At 52.1% G+C, this 17932-nt stretch overlaps 3 protein-coding genes across 3 annotated transcripts; 2 read left to right on the forward strand and 1 right to left on the reverse strand.

The window, feature by feature from the left end:
* Window positions 1-196: 196 nt before the first annotated feature.
* Window positions 197-14686, forward strand: JCM6883_003197 (uncharacterized protein; the record flags this gene model as incomplete). The annotated part of the gene is made up of 57 exons (XM_076635013.1): window positions 197-274; window positions 643-895; window positions 975-1403; window positions 1478-1581; window positions 1671-1792; window positions 1854-1916; window positions 1991-2572; window positions 2638-2732; window positions 2806-2946; window positions 3015-3112; window positions 3180-3312; window positions 3378-3520; window positions 3589-3752; window positions 3815-4102; window positions 4164-4311; window positions 4379-4478; window positions 4550-4674; window positions 4743-4934; window positions 5005-5427; window positions 5494-5634; window positions 5706-5726; window positions 5793-6027; window positions 6090-6736; window positions 6805-6866; window positions 6934-7019; window positions 7087-7362; window positions 7434-7542; window positions 7608-7612; window positions 7704-7723; window positions 7789-8221; window positions 8295-8440; window positions 8511-8737; window positions 8803-8856; window positions 8924-9005; window positions 9070-9196; window positions 9257-9412; window positions 9479-9519; window positions 9589-9694; window positions 9761-10255; window positions 10317-11126; window positions 11192-11233; window positions 11305-11560; window positions 11631-11655; window positions 11720-11811; window positions 11869-11914; window positions 11975-12061; window positions 12116-12245; window positions 12317-12430; window positions 12497-12563; window positions 12633-12763; window positions 12826-13012; window positions 13081-13177; window positions 13235-13320; window positions 13382-13520; window positions 13591-13666; window positions 13734-14288; window positions 14358-14686. 57 exons carry the CDS (start codon window positions 197-199, stop codon window positions 14684-14686), a joined length of 10419 nt encoding a protein of 3472 aa, XP_076485019.1.
* A 308-nt stretch (window positions 14687-14994) lies between these two features.
* On the reverse strand, window positions 14995-15967 carry JCM6883_003198 (alpha/beta hydrolase; the record flags this gene model as incomplete). Its single annotated transcript, XM_076635014.1, has 3 exons — window positions 14995-15689; window positions 15767-15784; window positions 15844-15967. The coding sequence occupies 3 exons, from the start codon at window positions 15965-15967 to the stop codon at window positions 14995-14997; spliced, it is 837 nt and encodes a 278-aa protein (XP_076485020.1).
* Window positions 15968-16462: 495 nt separating this feature from the next.
* On the forward strand, window positions 16463-16756 carry JCM6883_003199 (uncharacterized protein; the record flags this gene model as incomplete). Its single annotated transcript, XM_076635015.1, has 2 exons — window positions 16463-16605; window positions 16672-16756. The coding sequence occupies 2 exons, from the start codon at window positions 16463-16465 to the stop codon at window positions 16754-16756; spliced, it is 228 nt and encodes a 75-aa protein (XP_076485021.1).
* Window positions 16757-17932: the final 1176 nt, after the last annotated feature.

Here is a 17932-nt window from a genome sequence, read left to right on the forward strand (position 1 = left end):
CGACTTGACCGGCATCTCTCACCTCACCTCCTTCCCTCGAAATTAGTCTGACCCCGCCAGCCAGCCTTTCTCATTTCTCAAAACCTCAACGCCAAACTTCCCCGTTCCACTCCTCCATCGTACTAACCTTTCTGTGAACAGCCTCTCGAAGCGAACACCACAACCACACCGCCGCTCCTTTCGAAGGGACTGAAAGATGTTCCCTTCCAAACCTGCGAAAGCAACCACTCACGAACCATTTCGTAGCCACGATGAGCCTGATTCCATGGGAGATGTGAGTCCTCTTCCTCCTCTCCTCTTGTAGCGGGAAAGTCGAATGAAACTCGGGAAGTTCGCCGGCGAAGTCGGAAGTATGGAATTTCGAAAGTGGGGGAAGAAGGGCGAAACGGTGGCTGCTTCTACGTACTTATCGAGCAAACACAGGAGAACGGGCGGTGGAATTCTAGGAAGGGGAGGGAAGAGGGGAAGATGAAGGGTGTGGACAACGGTTGATCGAAACGGATTACAGACTCGATAGTGGGACTGAGTACCGAGGTGATATCAGAGCTAGCTGATTGGAAGCATAGTATAGCTGTATGGTGACAAGAGAAGGAGAGGAGCTGACTGACCTTTGGCATCTCTCAACTTTTTTTCGCTATATAGGACGGTTACATCCGCCGAAGGACATCTGTACGATCGAACGATTCGCAAGCCCACGATTCCCAAGATTCGCACACCGGATTTGCCGCAGCGGGAGCTCCGATAGGTCGAACGGGTTCTTTCGCTCGATCGAATTCAACTAGGGATGGATCTGCGACTGGGATAGCGGCAGTAGACTCGCCGCGGCATATTGGTGACGGGCTGGATCATGATGGATACAAGCCGGGGATGCCGATAGGGTTGTTGGCAGCACTCGGTTCGTTTTCTCTTTCGAAATTTTGAATTCGCATTTCGAGACAGCGGTGACAACGACTCACTCGCTTGTCCGTTTCTAGGTACTCCTTACGCGAAGAAACCCATCTACAAATCGAGGAAAGCTCAGATCCTCTGCCCGATCCTGACCCTCGTCACTCTCGTCGTCGGAGTCGCCCTTCTGGTTTTCCCCATTCTCCGAGCGGTTGCCATCCACACTCTATCCGTCTCCGTCCTGCACATCGACGCCTCAAATATCACCTTCCCGACGAACAACAGCTTCACGCTCACTCTCGAGGGACAGGTGAAGAAAGTCGGAGTTTTCCCAGCTCAAATTCATTTCGAGGAACCCGTCTACGTTACCTGGACTGCGCCTGAAGCGCCGTTCACAGAACTTCACCTCGGTCACTTTGACTTGGCGAGAATCGGAGTGGCAGCGGGACACGGTCGAATCAAGCAGTTGACGCAGTTCAGTATCGACGATGAACCGGCCTTCGCTCGCTTCACTGAATGTAAGACCATTCTTTCCCTTAACTGACTATCGAATGTTCACACGAGGCTGACTGAATGGTGCACCGGACGACAGACCTCATCACGCAAGAAGAGTTCACTTGGAGGCTCCGTTCGAAAAACGTCAAGGCAGTTGCGTTCGGGTTCATCGGTACAGCTAGCGGTCTCGACTTCGTCAAGGTGAGTAATATAGACTCGTTAGACACGGTCGCAACTCGGAGTATTGACTCACCCTCCGCTTTGAATATCTCGCCATCGAATCTTCGCAGGATCTCACTCTTCCCGCTATGGCCAACATGACGGATATCTCGATCACCGACTTCCAACTTCCAGGTGATGATCCCGCTGGAGGTATCTCGCTCAGCGTACAGACCAAACTCACCAACCCTAGGTTCGCTCGACCTCTCGTTTTTCTCGCTCTCTCAAAGCTGACTGCCTCTCCATCGCAACAGTGCTTTCGGAGTCGAAATTGGTGTGCTCAGTGTCAGCTTGTACTATGGCGACCTACTCCTAGGGTCAGTGATTCTTCTTTGTCTCGGATTTTCTCCTCGTTCACGAAACTGAAATCCTTTTCGTTCCTACACTTAAGTCCCGCTCAAACTACTGGATCCGTCAACCTTACTGCCGGCGTCAACTACATTCACCTCGTCGGTCGCCTTCTGCCCTACGCCGACGATCCTGCCGCGCTCGCTCAACTCGGTACTCTCTTCTCGGCTTACCTCAACGGCGAAACGATCCCAGTTCAAGCTCGAGGATTGTCGATCGATCTTCCGGGAGATCAGAACATCGCCTGGTTGACCGCCGGAATCCAAGCTCTCGTACTCAATGTCCCTCTCCGAGCTCCTCAGGGTCGAATCGCTCCGATCAAGGCAATCACGATCGAGGAACTCTCCCTTGGGTTCGACCCTGCGAATCCTTACGCACCCATGGCCAACTCTTCCGCCGTCTCCGCCGCGTTTGGACTCCCCTTCGGATTCTCGCTCAACATCGTGCAGCTTCAAAACCAATTTAGCATCATCGACAATCGAACGGTCGTCGCAAGTCTTTCGAGCCCGTACGGAAGTTCGCAAACTACGATTCTGAGCAGGAACGCCGGATACACTTACGGAGATATCTCGCTCGATCTTCCCTTGGCTCCGCTTCAGATTGGTCCTTCATACGAGAATCATCTGTGCGTTTCTTCCCATCTTTCGCTTGCTCCTTTCATCGCGCTAACTCTCTGCGTTCTGCCTTCAGAGCTTTTGACCAATTCACCTACGATCTCACGACTGGAAACGGATCTGCTTTCACTTTGATCGGAAACACGAGCGCAGTCACGAACACTCCTCTCGGTACGAGTTTTCGATTTGGCTCATATTTCCCCTCCCTAATAGCAGCACTGACTCGACCCCTCGCTCATTGTAGGTCAAGTCGAGCTTACCGATATCGCATTCGCGGTTCCCGCTGGATTAGTCGGATTGGAAAGTTTGGCTCGATATCCGACTTTGATTCGAAGCGTCGATGTCACGGGAGGAACCGCCGACGCTATCCTCCTCAACATTACGGGTACGCTTCCATACCTCTCCATACACATCTGCGAGATTGGGAACTGACAGAATCTGCGCATCGAGCAGTCGGTTTGACGAACCCGAGTAATTTGGACCTCGAAGTTGGAGACGTTACTTTCCAGCTTTTCCAGGAGGAAAATTTCCTCGGTACTACTGTTCTTCCTGTATGTCTTCGTATACCCCTCGATTCGAGTCAACTCAGAGCTGAGACGAGCGTCTGCTTCCCTGTAGGATCTTCACTTGACCCTCGGTTACCAGGAGCGACCTGCTGTCGGTTACTTCCAAGCCAACAACAATGCTGGCTCGCTCGCGACTCTTGCCGCTTTCGTCGCGGGAAACAATACGGATCTCAAAATTTCAGGATGTTCGTTTCCTTCTCGTCGATTCGACTATTGTCGATTTACTCACCCTTCATTCCGCATTCTGCAGTCAATGGTTCGACTCCGACCGCATCGCTCACTCAGGCTTTCATGGCCCTTCACTTGAATGCTACTCTGCCTGGGCTCGAGACTCGTCTACTCAATTATGCCAACTTGACTGTCCTTCCCACGACTGGTACAACCAACGACTTGGTGCGTCTTCCTATCTTCTCTACCTTTCGTCGAATCATGCTGATTGAAACGGAAATCACTCTGAACAGGCTGATTCGACCGTCAACCTCGCGAATCCCTTCTCGGCTGCGCTCGACATCACGAACATTCAAGCGAACATTACGGCTTACGGACTCTTCGTTGGCTCAATCATCACGCCTACTGACTTCCCTGCGAGTGGTCGAGCTCGAACTGATTCTCCCAACTTGCCTTTGTGAGCACTCACCTCCATCTTCTGCGAGTCATGATTCGAGCTTACCGTCCGGAAACCTGCAGCAACCTCAATCTGTACCCTCCTGACATCTTTTCGCTCCTCCGAGCACTCGCCGTCGATGCTGGACTTCCGACCGAGCAAATCGATGGAATTGTCGCTCTCGGAGGTTACGAGTACGTTCCGACCGCAGCGACCGCTTCAGCTCAAAGTGCGAGGAAGCGTTCCCTCGATCTCGGCGCTCTTGACGTGAGAAGCTTCGAAGATCGATCCGCCTCTGTCGGAAACGAAACTGGTCTCATATTCGAATCCGACATTCAGCGGTTGATGAAACGAGACAACATTTACACCGGGTAAGGTCCTCTTGTCAGTCACTTCACTCGACGAACAAGAAAGACTGACCGCTCGTTGTAGGTTCGATTTGCCGAGCTACGTCCTCCGCGCATTCGCAGGTCTCGACGTCAACGTCGAGCTTATCTCATCCGTCAACATTGGAGACTACTCGACTGTGCTCTCCTACACTCAACCGGGAGTACCAGCCTACACTGATCAAACCTTGACGGTAAAGCATCGATTCTCTCTTCATCAAGAAATCTACGAACTGACAATTTCGAAACGCCTCAATTCAGCTTCTTCTGCCAGTCCTCGCTAGACCTATCGTTCAGAAGATCGTCGATGAAGCAGCACTGGGTATCGATACCGTCATGATCTCGGACCCGACAAACACTGGTGGGTTCCTATCTCTGCTGTGACTCAAGTCGGCGCTCCTGGTCACCGCGGCTAATGCTCTCTCTTCTCAGCTTTCACCGCGGGTCTTGTCGGTTCTCTCACGAACTCGGGACCTTTCGACGCCGTCATCTCTTTCCCGCAAGGTCTCACGGTCGCTTGGAACGGGCAACCTCTGGGTCAAATCGCGATGCCCAACGTGAGCCCTCTTTCTCTCCTCCCAATGCACACTCTTCAATGATCACTCACACTTACGACGACCTACAGATCTCGATTACCGGAGATGTCGGAGCTGATCTCAATATCGCCGCTGCGTTCGCTGTCGCTGACGTTGGACATCTCACGGAATTCACTGGCTACCTCCTTACGGAAGAATCGTTCACTTGGCAGATCTACGGAGAAAACCTCGCTGTGACTGCTCTCGGGATCACTGTCGACGGAATTTCGATCATGAAAAACGTGAGCTTTCTCTCTTCTTTTCTCCCTCCTCCTCTCCCTCCGGGCTAACAGTCGCTATGCTCTTCCACAGGTCGTACTATCGGGAATGAATGGGTTCAAGAACCTGGTCACGATCGAGTCGTTTGATCTTCCTTCGAACGATCCTCTCGGCGGAATCCACCTCACTCTGCAAACTTCGCTCACGAATCCTTCATCGGTCGGTGTCGCCCTCTCGCAAATCGGATTCCAAAACAGTTTCGGATCGACCATCATCGGTCCTGCTGCTTCATCATCCGCTTTCGACCTCAACCCGAAATCGACCATCGCGCTTCCTCTCGTCGGACGCCTCGTCCCGCAATCGACCGAACAAGGGCTCGCGGACGTTTCGAACATCTTCAACGGTTTCGTACACGGAGTTCCGTCTCAGCTCGTCGTTCGTGGAGACTACGCTGGACCTTCAGATTGCAGCTGGTTAAACAACGGGATCAAACAACTTGCGATTCCTGTCATTCTCGTACGTTTCTCATTTCTTCGCTCTTTGAGTCAGCACTGAGACTTACATCCGCTTCGGATCGTTCAGCCTGCCGCTCAAAACTTGCAAGTCATCAACGCAATCACGATCAATCGACTCACTCTTCAATTCAGCGAAGAGAACCCCTGGTCGCCCGCGTTCTCTACCGACGACACCGTTGCCGCATTCTCGCTTCCTTTCGCTTTCCCCGTAAGCCTCATTTCCACACGCCGATAGTTGCGTTGTTTCTGACGAATCAGTTCTTTCGTCTGTTGCCATAGCTCGATATTACGAACCTTGCCGTAAGTTCTCCCAGCACTCTCGCGCCTGAGTCATAAAGAAGCTGATCTCTCTCGATCGCGATCTAGTCCGACATCACCGCTGGAGATCCTGGATCAGCCTCACGCAAACGAGACCCCGGCGACTTCGCTCTCCTCTCAATCCCTTCGAATCCCGCCAAGACGGATGTCACCGCTCGAACAATCTTACTACAGTTCCAGAACGTTCCCTTCAAATCGGTCAACAACGGCGGATTCAGTTCGTTCATCACTCAAGTCACGGATGACGAGTCGAAAACTTTCACTCTTCACGGAGCTGCCAACAGTGAGTTCCGGACCTCGCTTCTGATCAGAGCGAGGCTACTAGCTGACGCGTTCACCCTCTAGCCGTCGCCGGTACTGCTGTCGGTGCTTTGAACCTCGACGACATCGCCTTTTCGGTCTCGACTTCCCTCCTCGGTCTTCAAGGTCTCAATGCTCGACCTGCGACCGTGTCCGACTTGGATGTCTTCCATGGTTACCCCGATTACCTTCAGATCAACGTCAACGCTCATCTATACAACCCGTCGAACATCACGATCGGAACTGGCGACGTCGCTTTCGGACTCGACTTCCAGTCTGAACAGATTGGAACGGCCGACATTGCGAATCTCGTACTCGTACCGGGAGAGAACAACGTCCCGACTGCTGTTCATTACCAGCCGAGGGGAGGCGCCGCTCAGGCTGCCGGTCAACTTCTTCTCGAGAATTACATTCAAAACGTCAATTCTTCGACCATCATTCAAGGTAACTCGGATACCACTCCGATTGCATCTCTCAAGGAAGCCCTGGCAACGATCCAACTCAACACGGTCATTCCGGCTTACGACCAAAACTTGATCACTCGAGCCGCTCTCACTTTCCCCATCGATATCGGAGAAACGAGCCTCGCGAACGCCATTGTCACGCTCCAGAATCCTTTCACGGCGACGATCAACCTCCTTCAAGTCCTTGCGAATGCAACCTACCAAGACATCTACCTCGGTCAAGTCAATGTGAGCTTTCTATCTCTTCACCCCGTTCAGATTCGCTTGAGCTGAGACATCTTTTCCTTCTCTCGCAGGAGAAATTGAACCCGGTGTTCACAACGAATGGACGCTCGACGGCTGACTCGCAATCTCTCGGGTGAGTACCATCGCTTCTGATTCTCGCGCTCATGCAGAGAGGCTGAATCCGTCGTTTTTGGCAAAAGCTTCAACCTCGATACCAACCCAAAGAACCTCATTCGATTCCTCGAAGCTGTCGCTTCTGCCAACGGTGTCGATCTGGGTATCCTTCGTGAGTATTCCGAGCTTTGATCGCTTGTCCTCGATCTTTCGCCTCTGACTGATCTCCTTATTCGCAGTTCCTGAATTCGCCTATGTACTCGGACTCGATTCGACCGAGTCTTCGGTCACGACGAGCGTCAACACTCAACCCGAGACATGCGCTCCTACCGGTACAACTCGAACAGTTCAAGGTCTCATTCTCGCCGCCGTAAAGAACTTGAGAACGGATCTTACAATCCAATCCGACGTCAAGCTCGACGATTACGAGACTCCTCTTAACTTTGTCCAGCGCAACGTCCCGACTGTTCTCGACGACAGTGTCCTCTATTTGACGGGAATTATCGGAAAGACGAGTAAGTTGACTGGTCCGAATCGCATCGTAGTGCCGGGCTTCCGAGCTCACCTGCGTCTTACCACTTCGCAGTCGTATCTCGCATCGTCGATCAGGCGGAGCTCTCGTTCTCAGCTGGAAACGTTTACGATTTGACGAATCAAGGGTTCACAGTCGGTCTTACTGGATCTCTTCTCAACGCGTGAGTCTTGCTTTCCTCTGTTCGCTCTACACGAGGCTGACGGTCTCTCTTCGATGTTGTTGCAGCGGACGTGCGTTCCGATCTTGCCTCTCGTTTCGCTCGTGCTGTGCTTCCAAGCTGACTTTTCTTCTTCTTTTTACAATCTTGGTCCGAATTTTCAGCCTTTGATGCTTCCATCGAGGTGAGTCAGATTTCTAGTAGGTTACTGATCTCCTCACTGACGCTATTGCCTTTCGCTCCGACCAGTTCCCCGAACCTCTCCAAGTTTACTACGAGGGCAACTACATCGCCGACATTTCTCTCCCAGCAATCTGTAGTTCTGGAGGAAGCGGAGTACCCAACTTGCAAACGACTGGAGTCCTCACGATTCACGACAAGGGCAAGTTCACTGATTTCGCCACCGACTTACTCCTCAACCCGTCCTTCACCTGGAACGTTCGAACCGAGAAACTCCGAGTCCTCGCTCTCGGCACAATCTTCGACAATGTTGTTCTCAGCAAGGATATCAGCTTCTCGGCCTTTGACGGTCTCCCTGGTGTCACGATCACGAACCCTGACTTCCCTTCGGATTCCGCCAATGGAATCGCTCTCGATGTTGGAACCGCAATTCCTTCTCGTTCGAATCTCGGTGTGCAACTCGGTACCGCTACCTTCACGATCGGCTTCATGGGCAGCGAAAGTGAGTGACCTTGACTGTCTCTACCTCCTTTTCCCGCAACTGACATGGCGATCTCGTTTCTTCGTCCGCTCAGTCGGTGATGCCAGCGCAAACGGCCTTACTCTCGCTCCCTTGGCTGTCACGAACGCTCAACTGATGGGAGAAATCACTCGTCAATCTGGCAACGGACTCAAGAATCTCGGTATCCTATTCTCGAACTTTTTGCAAGGTCAAAACCAGGTCAGCCCAGATTCAACCGTTTGTTTCGCACGACTCTCGAATCCTGATCTTATCTTTTCTCTCTCGACAGACGCTCCAAGTCACTGGTCAACAAGTTGTTTCTCCAGCTCAACCCAATTCGCCAGTCGACTGGCTCTCCGCTGCCTTCAAGAAGCTCACCATCAACGTTATCCTTCCTGGTCACGTCTACGAGATCATCTCGGCCGTCACGATTCAGGACTTGACTGTCGAACTCACGGAGGCTTCGGATGATTTCAACGTTCCGTCGAGCAGCAACCGAACTGACGCAACTTACAAGTAAGCATGCTTTCACGCCTCTCACATGCGTAGAGTCTGACAGCACATCTCTCTTGGGCGCACAGGAACCCCTTCGGATTCTCGCTCACGGCAAATCAAGCGGGAGGAGATTTCTACATGTGAGACCTTTCGTTTGCCCACCTTTCGCTATTCGATCAGCCACTGACGTGCTCGGACCTCGAACAGCAACTTCAACGGAGTCGATACTGCTCTCCTCGCTCTGCCTGTCAAGAAGGCCGTCAGTGCTGAAACTTCGACTGGAAACGATGTGAGTCTCGACTCGACGCCTTTTATCGTTCAATCAGCTTATTGACTCGCCGTCTCGTATCTAGGCCGCACTCGTCCTTACGTTCGATGATCAACCACTCAAATCTCTCGACAACGGAGCTTATCAGAACTTCTTCGACGCCGTTACAAATACCGCGAACGTTGCCTTCAACCTTCACGGAGGAGCGAGCGGTACGTCGTCTCTCCCGCTATATCGCACCTTACAGACGTAATGATATTCTTCGAGTGCAGTCGTCGCAACCACGAACGCTGGTAACATCCCGATCACTGGAATTCCTTTCTCGGTACAAACGAGTCTCGCGGGAATTCAATCGCTCAATGCTCGACCGACTGTCGTCTCCAACTTGGATGTCTACCACGGATATCCTACATACCTCGAGATTCTCGGTTGGTCTTTTCTCACTTGCCCTGTTCTTCCTTGCTTGGAAAGCTAACCGCAAACTATTTGTACAGCCGATGCTGCGCTCTTCAATCCTTCTCAGATTACCGTCATCGTACGCCCGTATCTCTTCTTGACTGCAAGTCTGAAAGTCGAGCTCACGTTTGATTCTCCATTGTCGCAGACGAACGAGGTTGTTTTCGGTCTCGAATTTATGAGCCAAATCATTGGTACCGTCAACATCGGAGACCTTCTACTCATCCCCGACGAGAACCTCCTCGGCACCTCTGGTACGTCCCACTACTGACGTCTATGTTCTCGGAGAGCCAGCGTCTGACTTCGGATTCTGTGAATAGTTCACTATCAACCTGAGGGAGGTGCTGCCACTGCCGCTGGAGAGCTCCTTCTCGAAAACTACATCCAGAACATCGTCAGTGATGTTGCGATCGTCGGTACCCCGAACACGACGCCCTACGGCTCTCTATCAGAAGCTCTCGGCAAAATCTCCATCAATACACAAATTCCTCCGATCAACCAGCTCCTCGTCACGTCAGCGACTCTCTCGTTCCCGATCGATATCGCCGACACTGGAATTGCTGAAGCCAAGTTCACCCTCTCGAATCCTTTCACGGCGTCGATCAACCTTCAAACTTTGGTCGCGAACGCAACCTACGACACTTTCTATCTCGGACAGATCAACCAACAGCCTCTCGATCCGGTAATCTCGGCTGGAGGACACAAGAACATAACTTCGCGAGAACTTCCTTTCGAGCTCACGGATGATCCCAAATTCTTGATCAACTTCCTGATTGCCGTCGCGAGAGCGAACAACGTTGACCTCGGCATTCTTCGTCAGTCTTAACCTCGCTTACGTTTCTATCATGCGATCTCTGACGATTCTTCCTCGCGCAGGCCAACCTTTCGAGTTTGTTCTCTCCCAAGCGAGCACCGAAACTTCCGTCACGAGCAAGGTCAATCAAGGCAAAGAGACGTGTACGCCGACAGGAACGACGAAGCAAGTGCAACAAATCATTCTTGCCGCTGTCGCCAACCTCAAGACGGATCTCGGGATTCAATCGCAACTCGCGCTCGATGATTACGTCGTCGACCTCACCTTCGCTCAACGAGGAGTCCCGACTTATCTCGACGATTCCGTACTCTACCTCACCGGTCTCCTCGGACGCACGATCGTACAAAACATTGTCGAAGGAGCAGTTCTCGCCTTTACGGGAGGAAACGTCACCGATATCACCGATTCCGGGTTCAAGGTCGCTCTTACTGGATCTCTTACGAACGCTGGACCTTTCGACGCACTCATCTCCTTCCCGAACGGAGCCGACGTCTTCTTCATGGGCGGCAAGATTGCGACGCTCGATATTCCCCCGATTTGTTCGGCCGGAGGTTCAGGAGTTCCCGACTTGTCTCTCGACGCAGAGCTCACGATCACGGACGAGCCTGCCTTTGTCAACTTTGCTTCTTACCTCCTCCAGAACCCTCAATTCACCTGGAACATTCAAACGAACACTCTCGAAGTCGCCGCTCTTCAAACGATCTTCAACAATGTCACGCTTTCGAAGAACGTAACGTTCGACGCACTCAACAAACTCTCGCCTGGAGTTGTTTTGACCGACCCTGACTTCCCCGGGGACTCTTCGAATCCTCCAGGAATCAGACTTACCGTCGATTCAGAGATCCCTTCTCCTTCAAACTTGGGCTTCGAACGTAAGCTCTTCCTCCTCCCCATCGGTTTCCTGTCGCTTACACCGTCGTGCATTGTCTCTCAACAGTCGGTACCGTCAACTTTATCGCTTCTTACGAAGGGTCAGAAAGTGAGTCACTCGCTTTTTCTTCTTCACAGATTCGCAGCTTTCAGAAATTGACTCGAGTCTGTGTCGCCTAGTCGGTCCTGTTTCCGGAAACGACCTCACTCTTCCGCCAAAGTCGACGACGGAGCTTCCTCTCAAGGGAACTATCATCTACCGAGACGATCCTGCTGGAACCGCAGCTCTCGGAGAAGTCTTTTCGATGTTCTTGCTCGGCGAGAATGTTCCTCTCACAGTCACCGGAGATTCCGTCATTACTCCCGCTCAACGCTCTCCCGTCACTTGGCTTTCGGCTGCGTTCAAGACTCTCGTTCTCAACGTCACATTACCTGGGTCAGTCTCGCTCTCTTCCCTCATGCCGGCTTGTTCATCTTGCTAATCTATTTGTTTACCATCGAAACAGTCAACGATACGATATCATCTCGGCTGTAAGCACGAAGAGTTTTGCCCCTGTGTTGTTCAGCTCCCTAATGCTCTCTCTTCTTCCTACAGATTACCTTGCAAGATCTCACGGTCACGATCACTGAACCGAGCCAAGCGTATGCGGCTCTTATTCAGAGTAACGAAACCGATGTCACTTTCAAGTGAGTGCCTTTTCCTGTCTCGCCACGACTCGAAGACTGATCGCTTTCGTCTGCCAGAAATCCTTTCGGTTTCTCGCTTACGCCGATCCAAGCTGGAGGAGACGTACGCTGATCTTTCTATCACTTTCCTAACTAAATGGTGCTGACTCCCGAGGCCGAACAGTTCGTGATCAACTATAACGGAGCAGCTGGTGTTCTCGCAGTTCCCGTTCAAAACGTTATTCGTTCGGGTACTTCGACCGGTCAACCTGTAAGTCGACAATCACTGTTGCTTGCTTGTCCCGCTGACACTCGCCTCTTGTAGGCGGATCTCGTTCTCGCTATTCTCGAAGCTGCGCCGTTCAACGCTATCGATGAAGGAGCTTACAGGGCTTTCTTCGCCGCGATCACTCTCAACAACGTCGTAGACTTTTCTTTGAGCGGTAACGCGAGTGGTAAGTCTTGAAACATGCGTAAAGTTCAGTTTTCGAACCGATCAACTCAAAGACTTCTTCGTTTTTCCCAGTTCTCGCCAAAACGGCTGCTGGAAACATTCCGATTTCGACGATCCCCTTCGACAACATCGGTACTACGTTCCCTGGTATCGACGGCTTCGGTGGAAAGGCTACAATTCCCGAAAGTGAGCTAACTCTCGATTCTGAGGAGGAGAGAGAAAGACAGGCTGACTTCCCTCATTCGTTTCTAGCGCCCGTCGTCATCGGTGGAGGGTCTGGAGATCCTTTCGCACCCTCTTCGGGAGGAAGCTTCCTTCGGTAAGTGACTGTTTCCTCATCACGCAAGATCGAGGGAAGTGAACTGACTTGAGCTTTTCCACACTGCAGGATCACGCTTTCGGTTATCCTCGACAACCCGGCGCCTCTCATCCTCCACACGAACTTGGTGTCGTTCCAGGTCATTTACATGGGAGCGCTCGTCGGTCGAGCTTACGTCAACCCTTTGGATCTCTACGAAGGTAAGTAGATCCAACTTTTCCCTTTTCACGATCATTACTGACGTCGATCGCGCTTCCAATAGGTACCAACACGCTTCCGTCCGAGTTCCACTACATGCCTAGCAACCCGGGAGACGAGACGGCGCAAAGTCTTCTAACTGCATACCTTGAAACGAAAGATCAAATCCCCATCACAATTCAGGGAGATGATAGCTCTTCGCCGTATGGCTCACTAGATCAAGGTCTCGCGGGACTCACTCTGGCTTCCTCGTAAGTTCTACAACATATGCGATCCTGTTGAAAGGTTGAGCTGATCGTCCACGGTATATGCTAATTAGATTCCCCGGACAAGGTATCCCGCTCGTTCACGACATCCGAATCTACCTCGATCTCGTACAAGCCTTCTGCTCGAGTAACACGTCGTTCGACTTCTCTGTGAGTAGCTTCGTTCGTCGTTCGCTCGTCAGGAACCTAATTTTCTATTTCGTCTAGATCAACAACAACCTCGCAACCTACATCACCGTTCTTCGCCTCACTGGTACTGCCAGTCAAGGTGCGACAACATATGCCGAGTTCGAGTCCGTTGCAACGATTTTTTCCTCTGATTTAACGAAAAACTGATTTTATTCCGTTGATCAGTCACGTCTTCTCGAATCCGTTCACTACGGATGCTGGTCAAAACCCTGGAGGTTATTCCGAGCAAGTTCCGGCCAAACTCACGCAAGGAGCAGTCGGAAGTCTTCCTCTACTAGCCAACATCGGTGCAGGACTCGATATCGTGAGGACTAAATCGTCTCCCATCAGCTCGTAGACTCTTGACGCTCACAACAACTTTCTTCTGTCACTAGGATATTACCGTCGAGGTCTCGATCGGTGGCTATGTTGCGCCGTCGCTCAAGTACCAACAGAAGAATGTTCCGACTTGTAAGACCGTTTCGCTTTGCTCGAACTCGTTTCTCCTTTACTCACCTTTCTCCCATTTCTTCAATAGCGATCGTACCGACTGCGGGAGGCAATACTCTCGGCGGAGGACTTCTGGGCGATTTAGGAGGTCTACTCGGCGAACTCGGACAAGTCGCGACTTGCGTGGGAGGAGTTCTCACCATCATTCCAGCGGCGATCGGTCAACTCAGCAATCTTCCAGGATTCTTGACCTCGTTGATCGGTATCCCCGCCTCACTCCTCAACCCGGTTGTTTCAGACGTTTCGTCGATTCTCTCGGGCGTCGAAAGTGGTCTGAGCGGAGTTCTCAGCCCCGTTACCTCTATCGTCGGAGGAGTAACCTCGGTCGTTGGATCAGTCGTATCCGAGGTTACCTCTGCTGCGGGATCGATCGTTTCCGAGGTGACAGGAGACGTCGGATCGATCGTTTCTCAAGTTACCTCGGTTCTTCCCTCTCAAGCTGCCTCGGTCGTTGGACAAGTTACTTCGGATCTTGGAGCTGGAGCATCGGCAGCAGAATCAGTAGTTACTGGAGTCGTTGGTGGAGCTACGAGCGCGATCGGAGGAGCTCTCAGCGGACTCGGATTGCGAGAGCGAGATCAACGTGAGTCTTTTCCCTCCGTTTCTGATTTACTCTGTCCGGGTCTGACGAACTTCCGCCTGTGTCGTATAGTCTACACTCCTCAACAACCTTTCGCAACTCCGACTGGATCCGACTCTCGACCTACCGCTGTCTACCTTTCGTCTTCTTCTACAGTTACCGCACCTCCCGTTATCACTCCCACCGTCGCTCCTACTGCCCTCGCGCGTCCTTTCGGTCTCAACCGACCAATTGAGCGACACGAAGCGGTACAGATTGCGGCTTATCAAGGAGGAATGGATCCCATCGTCTTCTCGAACTTGCTCAAGAAGCACGGATTCGAAATCGGAGAAGACGTACAGGTCTGGAGGCAGAAGGACGAGGAGATGAAAATGAAGAAGAGGAGCCTCTTGAAGCGATAGTTTGAAACGGACGTTGCTATCCCTTATATCATCTCTCTTAGTTTCTCTTTGTCTTACTCTGTCACGCTCTCTCTCTCTCTCTTTCTAATATCATGGATTTTCCCGGCAGTCATCTCTTATGTATGTTCAATTTAGGAAGTACCGTTAGTTCAATCATCTCTCCAGCCTCGCCAAAGAGCCTCGAAACGAGACTCGAGTGATCTTCGCGACATGTTCGAGCTCTGCCTCTCGACTTCTCCATCCGATCCCGACGAGACTTCGTGTTAGGTGAGAGTGCTACATAGTTTTACAACCCGCGAAATAAGGTACTACTGCTTTGCGAATTCTGCCCATAATTGAGGGATTTCATCCCGATGCAACATGCTGTCGTGAGTGCCTTTCACCGTATCGTAATCTACCTTCAATCTCTTGTCGATGTCCTCCTGACGATTCCCGAGCATTCCCTTCAACCGCTTGAGCATCAGATCCGCTTGTCGTTCCGAAACGAGCTCGTCTTCTTTCCCTGATACGACGAACACCTCCAATCCTTTTCCCGCCTCGTCCTCGAACAACTTCCAGTTCGCTACTGATTCCATCTCGAGCACTTGCTTGTCCAATCCAATCGCTTCCTCGGTCCAACTCGCGTAATCAGGATATTCGTCGAGCATGTCGTTCAAATCGTAGATTCCGGCGATGATCATGATACTCTTAATCGCTTGTCGAACTCGAGGTGGTACCGAGAACGAAGTGAGAGAAGTCGGAGGTTCAAGGGTGAGTTGACAGCAGAGGAAAGCTCCGACCGAGTGACCTGCGAGGGCGAGATTCGTTCGATCCCATTTCGCGGCACCGTTCTCGCATGGGAGGAGTGCCGAATTCATGAGGAGAGATAAGCCAGAGATTACGTCGAGGATATGTTCGGGATGCGAAATTTCTGGAGTGAGTCGATATTCGACGACGGCGAGAGGGAGATTCGTCAGCTTGAGCATCCGCGGGACTAGAGTATTGACGAAGTCCTCTTTCGCCTCTGTTTACAGCTCGTGGTCAGCGTCAATTGGAGAAGTCGGGGAGGGTTGAGTGAAAGGAAAGGGAAAGAGAACGAACCACTCCGCCATGCTCCGCCTAGACCGTCAGAGAGTCAGCCGATATGACACCTAAATGTGTAGGAGGGTTGGACGTACCGTGTACCCAGACGAGGAGTCGAGAAGAAGGAGAAGCAGATGAAGGAATGTAAAGATCAAGTGATTGACGAGGGTGAGTCGCTCCTTCGTAAGGGATATTGCTATAGGTTGCGTAGTCTCCCATCTTAATCGTTGTCGTCGGTACCGAAGAAGGGAAGAAGTCGGAGCATCTTGAGCTGACTGAGCGCGCGCTTGCCAGTGACGACGGCGGCTAAACATGCTGTTCTTCTCCAAATTCCGTTCTCTGCCCTCCGTGAACTCGACGAGAATCGACACAGCCGCGAGAGGAGGCTATAGCTCAATCTATGCGAGGTGCGTTTTCCGTTTCTCTCGAAATGGTCCAGCCTCTTTCCATTTTCGGTACCGGTGCAGACTTCTACTCGAGGCTTCATTCGCGCTGTGAATGGACGACATCTGGAGCGCTCTCGATTAGCTTTGGTGCTATGCTAACCCTGAAGCTCCATCTGCTTCGTTTTCGACTCGCTTTTGGAAGAATCTCGAGGTTGCCTCTCTGATCAACGATCTCTCGCTGTCATCTCGACGACAAGAGCAAGGTCATCACCGTCACTATCGCTCTCCCGTTCCCTCCTCTCAGAAACCACGGATTACAACTCGAACAATGCGGTGGCTCTTGTGCTTCAGTCTTTTGATCGCTCTCCTACTCCTCATCAACCCCGTCGACGCTTCGAAGAAGAAGAAGAGCAAGGTCCCTCGGACGTTCTGCCCTGCAAACGAATTCGCTTGTCCCATTTCAGGATCAACGTGAGTTCACCGTTTTGCGACTTCACTCTCTTGACAGTCGGCGCTGACTCTACAAGCCTGGAGCAGAACTTATCACGATGCTGTGAAGCAACATATGACGGGAAATGGGACTGTACAAGGCATCATGGCGGGAAGTGGAGGATGTGAGTAATCTCCATTCGCAAAAATCGTCAAACTTGGAGGCTGATCCTCAAGCTTTTCTTTGACGCGCAGATGAATGCATCAACGTACACGAAGCGCTCGACTCCTGTGGCGGATGTGCGTCGACAGGAGAAGGCAAAGACTGCACGAAAATTCGAGGAGCTGTCGGAGTAGGATGCGCCGACGCGCAATGCGTCGTGTTCTCGTGTCGTCCTGGATGGAAGGTCTCATTGTCAGGGGAGTCATGTGTGCGCTCGGGTCGCTCTCAGTCAACACGGAATAGTACGAGCGAGGAGAAAGAGTTTCGAAGATTGGCGAGGGACCACGCTCAGAAACGTCGTCTGTCAACTCCGTAGCTTCAACGCCTCACCACTCGATATACCTCTCGTAACATATACCCCGACGCTTCATTTGCAACTTCGATAGGACCTCTCTGGAAGAGCGCTCGTATGATGTATGTAGTTTCGTTTCGAAGCATTTTGTTATTCCTCTCTTACTCATACGATGCAACCTGCCTCTCTCTTGTCTGCGCTGTCACTAGAGGTGTTCGTCCCTGCGATCGCCATTGCACTGGAAAATGATCTTCTCACGAGAACCTGAGCTTGAAAATTGTAGACAGAGGAAGATTCCCTCGCTTTCATTTAACACTTCTCGAAGATCCCTCGACCCACCGCCGATCAGATCTTCTTGGTCACATCCGGTTCGAGCAAGTGAACTGGGGGCTAACAGAGGGGAGATTAGGTCTTCGCAGGCGAGATTCAATTACGAGCTTTTTCTCTTCCTTCTTGACCAGGCGGTGGATCGACGTAGGACGAGGCTCTTCCTTCCCCTTGACGACACACAAAGCCAAGTCTGTCGGGTAGTCTATCCGAAGAGAGAGAAAATCGAGAGTGCGCAAATTGTTTCAGCCCCTTCTCACAATTTCCGAAAGCGGCTTGCGAAACCTGTTTCTGACTCCATACCTCCTGGACCCTTTAATGAGGCCGCTTCCAACTTTACCCAACTCAGCAATGGATTAAACGACCTTTGTGTCTCGTCCCTACGAAGGAAAGGAAACGAGAATCGAATTGGGGGGGGGGGGGGGGGGGGGGGGGGGGGGGGGGGGGGGGGGGGGGGGGGGGGGGGGGGGGGGGGGGGGGGGGGGGGGGGGGGGGGGGGGGGGGGGGGGGGGGGGGGGGGGGGGGGG

Source organism: Sporobolomyces salmoneus (assembly GCF_050403485.1).
Source record: "Sporobolomyces salmoneus JCM6883 DNA, S_salmoneus_JCM6883_v1_ctg79, whole genome shotgun sequence".
Lineage (NCBI taxonomy): Eukaryota > Fungi > Basidiomycota > Microbotryomycetes > Sporidiobolales > Sporidiobolaceae > Sporobolomyces > Sporobolomyces salmoneus.